The sequence below is a fragment of the Mya arenaria genome, chromosome 14, assembly GCF_026914265.1.
Source record: "Mya arenaria isolate MELC-2E11 chromosome 14, ASM2691426v1".
In the NCBI taxonomy this organism is placed as follows: domain Eukaryota; kingdom Metazoa; phylum Mollusca; class Bivalvia; order Myida; family Myidae; genus Mya; species Mya arenaria.
In genome coordinates, this window is record NC_069135.1 from 46,958,232 (window position 1) to 46,967,606 (window position 9,375).

The 9,375-nt window shown below is 40.1% G+C and overlaps 1 protein-coding gene across 1 annotated transcript; it reads left to right on the top strand.

The window, feature by feature from the left end:
• The first annotated feature begins 7,418 nt into the window (after positions 1-7,418).
• LOC128216185 (glycine, alanine and asparagine-rich protein-like) lies at positions 7,419-8,603 on the top strand. The gene has a single exon (XM_052922759.1). It carries the CDS (start codon positions 7,419-7,421, stop codon positions 8,601-8,603), a length of 1,185 nt encoding a protein of 394 aa, XP_052778719.1.
• The last annotated feature ends 772 nt before the right edge of the window (positions 8,604-9,375 follow it).

The following is a 9,375-nucleotide window of genomic DNA, read 5'->3' on the forward strand; positions in this document are numbered from 1 at the left end:
CCTTAACGGACAGTTGGCAACCTGGTGGCGATAACTTAGACAATTAAACATAAATGTTTACTTTTCACAATAGAAACACGATACTCTAAATCTCTCACGTTCTGACAGCCTCCGATATGCGGCATTTCGCAGAAAACACATTTTCTTATTAACGCATCTTTTTGTGATGGAATCGGATGTGGATTCGGATGGTCAAACACGTCACGGTCAGACGACTTACGGGCGCTTGTAAGGAATGAGGCAGTTGGTTGGAAGGTAAGTTGTTTCTTTGTCTGACAAGCCTCCATAATCTCTAGTCCTCTGACTGTGAACATAATTCAAAACAACTTCTCGCCTGCGTTCTCCGCAGCCTGGTGCGATGTCCAGCTGACCACGTTTAACAACCAGCAGTTCTTCCTCACTCAAGTGACCGCCACTGACCAGTCAATCAGTGAGTTACATCATTATACACACTTTCAAGTTTTTCCAAAATATATCCTGTTTTTTTAAGACCTATTTTTTAACTTGTTAAAACTAACCTGTTTTAATGATACATCCAGCACGTTTGAACATTTATTAATTCAAGTTATAACAATATACGTTTGGCCGTAAAAGATTGCAAACAAGGTCATTTTCAAGCCCAATTTCAGCTGCAATAAAGGTCGAAACCACAAGCTGCAATAAAAAATGTTTTTTTTTTATTATCGTAACCAGTGAGCATTATAACAAAAATTATATAGAGTCTCTTGGCGTCAAAATTTCACATTATCACTAATTTAATGTAAGGACAAGCTTCTTGGTACATCTGTTACCTTTAAAACGATCTTAACATGAATCAAAACACCATCCCTTGGGAGTAGATTTTGTTTGAGTTACTAGAGTAAAGGTTAAGTTTAAATCTGGATTTACACGTTTTTTCATAACTTGTTTGACTTGTATATTTCCATCAGTTGTCACCGTTTAGTCGTGTCTGGTACAGCATTAATATATTGGTGACGATGTTGCAGTGAATCTGTTCAACATTGATGAAGTTAACGGAAACATCAACGTGGTGGGAGACGTTTCCACATGTGGTGCAGAATCATACACGGTAAATACAGTCAAAACCTGTTGGCTCAATATTCAAGGGTCAAAGCAATTTGAGCCTCACGAATATCGAGCTAAGTGGGAATGATTACATAGAGTAAAAATATATCTCTTTTCACCAATTATTATTATTTCAAAGGGACAGTTCGTCATACTGTAATACTGTTGTTAATAGCATAAATATTTATAATTCCAAATTAAAGATACCCACAAATCAATTGTCATGATTATTGCAAAAATATATCCATTAAGGACCACACTGGAAATATACCCATTAAGCACCACACTGGAAATATACCCAGTAAGGACCACACTGGAAATTAGTTTTCTCTTTTTTTTGTGTCATCCTTGGTTCGGTGTGCCTGTCATGGCTATTAATAATATCATCTATGTATTATGTTATTTACTATACATATTGTTTATTTTAAATGTCGGGCCATGTAAGTGCATTCCTTATTGAAATAAATCTATCTATCTATAATGAATCAATGCTCTTAACTGCCATTCCTAGTTCGCACGTCAACGTGCATGGTGAAAGGCATATAATTGTGTAAGAGATGGACCGCTATCAAAACTTCGCTAGTTGATATCAGTGCTAATGCCACACCAAATTAATGTTTCGTTCCTCGGTTTTTTTTAAAAAAATGGAGCGAACGAGCGAAAAAAAAATAAATACAATTTTGTAAGTTTTTTATAAAAACCGAAGCGAGCGAAGAGCGAAAAAATCTTTTTCTTATAATCAATATAAATAGGAGATTGTTCAATAGAATTTCCTTTAAACCCATTTGAATGCTATCTTGAACTGAACATTTAAAGGACATTGGTAAAAATGTCCGAATACATACTATATATTCCTCCGTTTTTAGTTCACAAATTATATGGATAAACCAAATTTCCAATTTAATTAAAACATATTTAAGTATGACGATTATTTAAAATAAAAAAGAACGGTGCTTTTAGGAGAAAGTTTGAAAATACTTATATAAATGTACCTGAATCACTTTAACATCATTTACAATTGTATTTAACATTCAATAGGATTGATTTCGGATGTTTAAAAAATCATATTTTACACTGGCATTATCAAACATCAGACTCCATAAATGTTCAAATTTCTTGACTCTATTTCGTTTTGAATATCACTGTAAATGCAATGGCATTTGCTTATCGAAATGAAAATGCAAGGGTATGTTCAGAGTACTCTTATGGTCAGTAAGATGTTTTAAAAATCCCCGATTATGCTGTATAATAATAAAAGAAATTAAGTGATAAACTTAAGTTAGTCTTACCTATTTTTTGGTCTATCCGTATAAATATCGCTATTTGTGTAAAGATAGTTGTCTGAAACTGTTGTTTTGTCAGAATTTGGTAAAAAATGACTTTGATACATCAATTTGGACCAAACAATGAACCATGTTCGTGTTAGTGAATCTGCCTTTTTCAGCATCGACGTCATACAGAAATTCTGATCACTTGTTTTTTACTTGAATCAAATAATACTTAATTGAGTCATTGTTCATCATTCCGATTTCCATCCAAAAAAATCCCTGATTACCCAATATTACCAGTGTCAGATACACATTTTTAATTGCATAATTATTGATTCAATTAATGATCCTTTAGTGCATGAGACGATAAACAAAGACTTCCAGCATGGTCAGAACACATTTATGGTAAAAAATAAGATTAAATTTCCAAAATGCGAGCCATAGTGTTTAAACTGGAAGCCGCCATTTTGATTGATTTTTTTGGAACCAATGCTTAACCGATCGATATACAGTATAAAACACCACGCATCGATTATTTCCTTTTTTAAAAACACTTAAACCAACGTAGAAAAATTTTAATTGATTATTTTTTCAGCCTTTAAAAAAATATTTCAACCAAAATTTGGCTGACGATTAAAATACAGGAGCGGGCGCCAAAAAAAAAAAATTTTTTTTTTTTACATTTTCAAAAAAATAGGAGCGGTAAATCCGCGGAACGAAACATCAATTTGGTGTGGCCTAATTGCAAATAAAGGCCCTTTGTTGACAGTGTGTATACTCTAACAACAACTGTCATTTAATTGAATTGTAATAATATACTTTATGTTTATAATCTATATGAAAAAGGAACTTACATTCAAAATCTGAATCAAGACATATTATTTGGTGTTTCAGAAATGAGGTTAAAAAAGAAAGTAAAAGTGTTGTTTCAAAAAAGATCTTATTCATAGGTTTTTAAATAGAATATTATAAAACATAGAATAATGATTGGTTTTAAAAGGTTACATATTGATAAATTTAAGTCATATTGGTCGAACTTCAGTTTCAATATTTTTCCATTTTAGATGCAAAACAGTATATTCAATAGACATTTTAAGGTTTACCTAAAATATAATCTAATAATTCTATACCGTGGTTGTTCGTGTGCTGTTGTGTTTTTTTCTGCTTTCAGGTTGACGGTTGTACAAAAAGGCCTGACAGCTTGGACCGTCAGCCATCTACCTGCTATCTGATGATATTCATCGCTTTTTGTACATACGTGTAAATTACTGTTTGTAACTTTCTTCATTGTAATTTGTGACCCAGATTCATATCTTTTCAAACAAACCGACATTCCACTCATCCTTCATACGAAATAGTTTTTCAATTACTAAAACACCAAAGGTGACTCATTGTGAATTTTCTAGTGAATTATCGTGACATCGTTTTAAATATATGACTTTCATCCTTCACCTTTTCTAAAACATATTTTGTACCTTTATATATATGTTACAGTTAGTTTTGTTAATGTGTTCACTTGATGCATGTTTGGTGTGGCGCTCTACACTCCACCCTCATGTTTGGTGTGGCGCTCTACACTCCACCCTCATGTTTGGTGGGGCGCACTACACTCCATCCTCATGTTTGGTGGGGCGCACTACACTCCACCCTCATGTTTGGTGGGGCGCACTACACTCCACCCTCATGTTTGGTGGGTCGCTCTACACTCCACCCTCATGTTTGGTGGGGCGCACTACACTCCACCCTCATGTTTGGTGTGGCGCTCTACACTCCACCCTCATGTTTGGTGTGTCGCTCTACACTCCACCCTCATGTTTGGTGGGGCGCACTACACGCCATCCTCATGTTTGGTGGGGCGCACTACACTCCACCCTCATGTTTGGTGGGGCGCACTACACTCCATCCTCATGTTTGGTGGGGCGCTCTACACTCCACCCTCATGTTTGGTGGGTCGCTCTACACTCCACCCTCATGTTTGGTGTGTCGCTCTACACTCCACCCTCATGTTTGGTGGGGCGCACTACACTCCATCCTCATGTTTGGTGGGGCGCACTACACTCCACCCTCATGTTTGGTGGGGCGCACTACACTCCATCCTCATGTTTGGTGTGGTGCTCTACACTCCACCCTCATGTTTGGTGTGTCGCTCTACACTCCACCCTCATGTTTGGTGGGGCGCACTACACTCCATCCTCATGTTTGGTGGGGCGCACTACACTCCACCCTCATGTTTGGTGGGGCGCACTACACTCCACCCTCATGTTTGGTGTGGCGCTCTACACTCCACCCTCATGTTTGGTGGGTCGCTCTACACTCCACCCTCATGTTTGGTGGGGCGCACTACACTCCATCCTCATGTTTGGTGGGGCGCACTACACTCCACCCTCATGTTTGGTGGGGCGCACTACACTCCACCCTCATGTTTGGTGGGGCGCTCTACACTCCACCCTCATGTTTGGTGAGGCGCTCTACACTCCACCCTCATGTTTGTTTTATATGAATAAATTTTATGAAAAAGAAAAAAAGAGTAATAGTTTCTGCATTTCTAATTTCTCTAGATAGGGGCAGTTCGGTTCTGGGTAGCAACATGGCGTCCGTTGTTGGGCCATTCCCAGTTCTTGCGGGGACGGTAATTGATGACACTGTTATAGAGCGATCTGTGAAAAAAATTGAATGTTCAACTTGATATTTAAGTTTAACTGACATTATGAATCTGCTTCAAAAATATAACAATAGACCGGAAGATGTCGAACTGTGGCAAAAGGACCTTCAACAACCAAGTATTTCGAAGTGTCAAAGGATGTTGTAGAAAAGTTTTGTATTTGCCAGATCTCACATAGTGTTAGGATGAGTTTCGGACGAAATATTCCCTTGAAGCGCCTAATACCGGTTTCCGGAACCGATTGTTTGGGCACAAAATAGTCCCCAAAACCGCACTTTTGGTGTGCGCTTTTGGGCTTGGAACAAACTAAACCGGTTTTAACCGGCTTCTCTGCGAAAAGTGGATGAGACTCGGGTGAAACACAGTTCAAACCGGTTTACAGAACCGGTTGTACGGGCACTCCCCGTACCAAAAAAGATAGCAAAACAGCTTGATATGCACATAAAGGCCCTTTAAACCAACAGAACCAGTTTACCGGTTTCTTTGTAGATTGATGATAAATCTCGGTTTCCAGCTTCAAACAGTTATGGTTGTGGAGTGTGGATTAGACTCGGATGAACTAGACATTTGAACCGATTTTCAGAATCGATTATTTGGGCACGACCAGGAACGCAAAACGGGCCATTAAACGACACTTTTGGTACGCACTTAATGGCCTTTTATACGATGTAAACCGGTTCAAAGCGGCTTCTTCGCGGAATGTTGATGAGTCTCGGATGAACCATTCATTTGAATCGGTTCACAACGGTTTCCAGATTCGATACTAAAAAATCCCCCAAACTACACTCTTGGCGCGCACTTGATGACCCTTGAAACCAGCTGAACCGATTCAAACCGGCTTATCTCTGCAATAAATGAATCTCGGATGAACCAAACCTTAAAACCGGTTCAAACCGTTCCCCACAACCAGTCATACAGCAACGCTCGGTACCAAAAATAGGCCCCAAAACGGTATAATTGTTACGCACTTTAAGTCCGGTGAAATTAACTGAATAGATTCAAACTGTTTTTGTTGTGGAATGTGGATGAGTCTCAGATGAACCAAACCATTGAACCGATTCAAACAGGGATTCTATAGGGATGTCCGCTATTGAAAATAGTCCCCAAAATAGCACATCTGGTATGCACTTTAGGGCCCTTCATACCGGTTTTGTTGTGTTGCATGAATGATTCTCAGATTCACCACATATTTAAACCGGTTTAATATGTTTTATGAGCCTAACCGATACCGGAAATATACCCTGATATGATACGTACTTGAGGGCCCTTTAAAGCAACTAAAACGGTTCAAACCGGTTTCATTGTGAAATGTTAATGACTTTCTGATGAACCACAACTATGAACCGATTCAAAACAGTTTCCTGAATCAATTCTATAAGTACGCCCGGTACCCCATAAATGAACACAAAGCGTCACTTTTGAATTTCTTCGGCGACTTTAAAAATCTTTATGATAATTGAATTATTAAATACGCCTAAAGGTTCATGTTTTAAAACACAAAGATGATTACAGACTTCGAATTCAGACGAGTGTCTCCGCAATTGACAAAAGTTGTCTTTCTTTATTACAAATATTTGTACATTTAACAAAAACTAAGCCATTTATTAGCAAGGGATGAGAAAATGTGAACTTATTATTCCTAATAAAAAGAACGCCCACACCTTGTAAGAATCCTAAAAATAAAACAGGAAACGTACATTTAAGTATTTTGTCAATATGACAGGTTAAAGAACAATAGTTTACACAGCTGGTATCATCAGTTAATAACATAAAAAGAAATACTACTCTAGATCATATATGTTAGGAGGATCAGCGTCCTGGACAGTCCAAAGCATACACGTACACAGTTTTTCGTGACGTCATGCTTGCTCGTTAAAATGAATTATGGACTCAAAAGTTTAAAAAAAAAGTTTCCCCTTTATGTTTTAAAGCAACTTTGTCGTGTTTGGTATCAAACGAAATGGTTTGACGAGGTTTATTATTTTATAAACTGGAACCGGAAGTAAATCACTCATGCGTAAAAATAGTTTTCTCAATTATGTTCTATACAAAGGCGCTTACCACTATGCGGTCTTTTCAACATTTAGCTATCAGATGACTACCGCATTTGAACGCACACCATTTCTATTTTAGTAACGATATTTTGCAATCACCATGAAAGTATTGCTTCAGCCAAACCCAATCATTGATATACAGTTTATAAGGGGACCGTCCTTAATAAAACAACGGATTAAAATGAGTACAGTTTCATGTACCAGGGTTCATCGTGTGATCAGACGATCTGAAGCAGATACAATCTTAAGAGGCACAAGAGAAACAATCACTTTGAAATTACGTCACAGACATACCCAAGTTACTTGAATATGCCACCAGGAGAGCCTCAATAATGAAGGAGCGCTGGGAGCGCCGGTTGCGCATTTAGGATGGCTGGGAGTGCCGGATGCACATCTGGGAGCACAGAGAGCCCTTTTGGAGCACAAGGAGCGAAAGAAGGGTTTGGAAGCGCTAGGAGCGCATTTAGGAGCACCGATGGGGCGTTTGAGAGCGCTATGAGCACCGGGAGAGCATTTTGGAGCGTTTGTAGCAACGGAAGCGCTATTGGGACAGTAAGAAGCCAATTTTGGAGCGTAATAAGCGCATTTTATAGCGCCGGGAGCGCATTTGTGAGCGCTATGAGCAACGGAAGCGCTTTTGGGACAGTAAGAAGCATATTTTGGAGCGTAATAAGCGCATTTGAGAGCGCCGGGAGCGTATTAGGGAGTGACGGGAGCCCATTTGTGAGCGCTAGGAGCAACGGAAGCGCTATTGGGACAGTAAGAAGCATATTTTGGAGCATAATAAGCGCATTTGAGAGCGCCGGGAGCGTATTAGGGAGCGACGGGAGCGCATTTGGGAGCGCCAGGAGCGCATATGGGAGCGCCGGGAGAGTATTTGAGAGCACCGGGAGTGCATTTGGGAGCGCCTGGAGCGCATTTGTGAGCGCCGGGAGCGCATTTGGGAGCGCTAGGAGCAACGGAAGCGCTATTGGGCCAGTAAGAAGCGCATTTTTGAGCGTAATAAGCGCATTTGAGAGCGCCGTGAGCGTATTTGGGAGCGCTAGGAGCAACGGAAGCGCTATTGGGACAGTAAGAAGCGTATTTTGGAGCGTAAGAAGCGCATTTGGGAGCGCCGGGAGCGCATTTGGTAGCAATAGGAGCAACGGAAGCGCTAATGGGACAGTGAGAAGCGCATTTTGGAGCGTAATAAGCGCATTTGAGAGCGCCGGGAGCGCATTTGGGAGCGCCGGGAGCGCATTTAGGAGCGCCGGGAGCGTATTTGAGAGCGCCGGGAGCGCATTAGGGAGCGCCGGGAGCGCATTTGGGAGCGCTAGGAACAACAGAAGCGCTATTGGGCAAGTAAGAAGCGCATTTTGGAGCGTAAGAAGCGCATTTGAGAGCGCCGTGAGCGTATTTGGCAGCGCTAGGAGCAACGGAAGCGCTATTGGGACAGTTAGAAGCGCATTTTGGAGCGTAAGAAGCGCATTTGAGAGCGCCGGTAGCGCATTTTGGAGAACCAAGAGCACGGGGTGCATTTTGGAGCGCAAACTTGAGCGTAAGAAGCGCATTTGAGAGCGCCGGAAGCGCATTTGGGAAAATACGGAGCGCATTTTGCAGCGCCGGGACTAAGATGGTGTGGTGCCAAGGATTAATCCAACCAACACCTCAAAGGTTCATCTGGTGTTATGATAAGAATCAACCATTAAACGACACAATCAAGATAGAATTGAATTAAAAGCGTCCTGTCGCGATCATGCGGAAAGGCCTCAATTAAAACGTTGGATTAACAACGTCGAGAGCAAAGATGAAAAAGAGAATAAAGACAACTACAATCACAAAGTGTTTGAAGCCAATTATTCCCTAAAGCTACGACTAAAAATGAAGAATCTTGGAGAGGGAAGGTGAAAAAGTATAAGCGAGATTGAATGTCCATTGACGAGGCCTAGAAAAAGGCAGAATCAAAAAAAAAAGAAAGCGGAAGACAGGAAACATGTTATGCGTTTGTAATAAGTACTAATAACTTTGTACCTTTAGACAACTGTTTTTCTTCACGTTCCAATTTAAACACGGGGCCATTCATCAACGCGTAACGCTGTAACGCTGTAACAGATAATGTGCTCGTATTCGAGTTTGAGGAAATGATATAAGAACAGGCCATAAAATTGGTTGAACAGAAACAATATTATTTGATATCAAGTATCTTGAAGTAAGGGAACGACGTGAGCGAAGACGAAGATTTTTTGTACGTATAAGGAGTGAGAAAAGCCTACGATATTTAAAACCGATGGCTGAAGGAAACTAAATACCTTCTCACAAAGGACAATACACCGTAGGAAAGGACAGT

Coding starts and splice junctions, on each gene's coding strand:
- LOC128216185 (XM_052922759.1), top strand. CDS start 7,419: ATGGCTGGGAGTGCCGGATGCACATCTGGGAGCACAGAGAGCCCTTTT.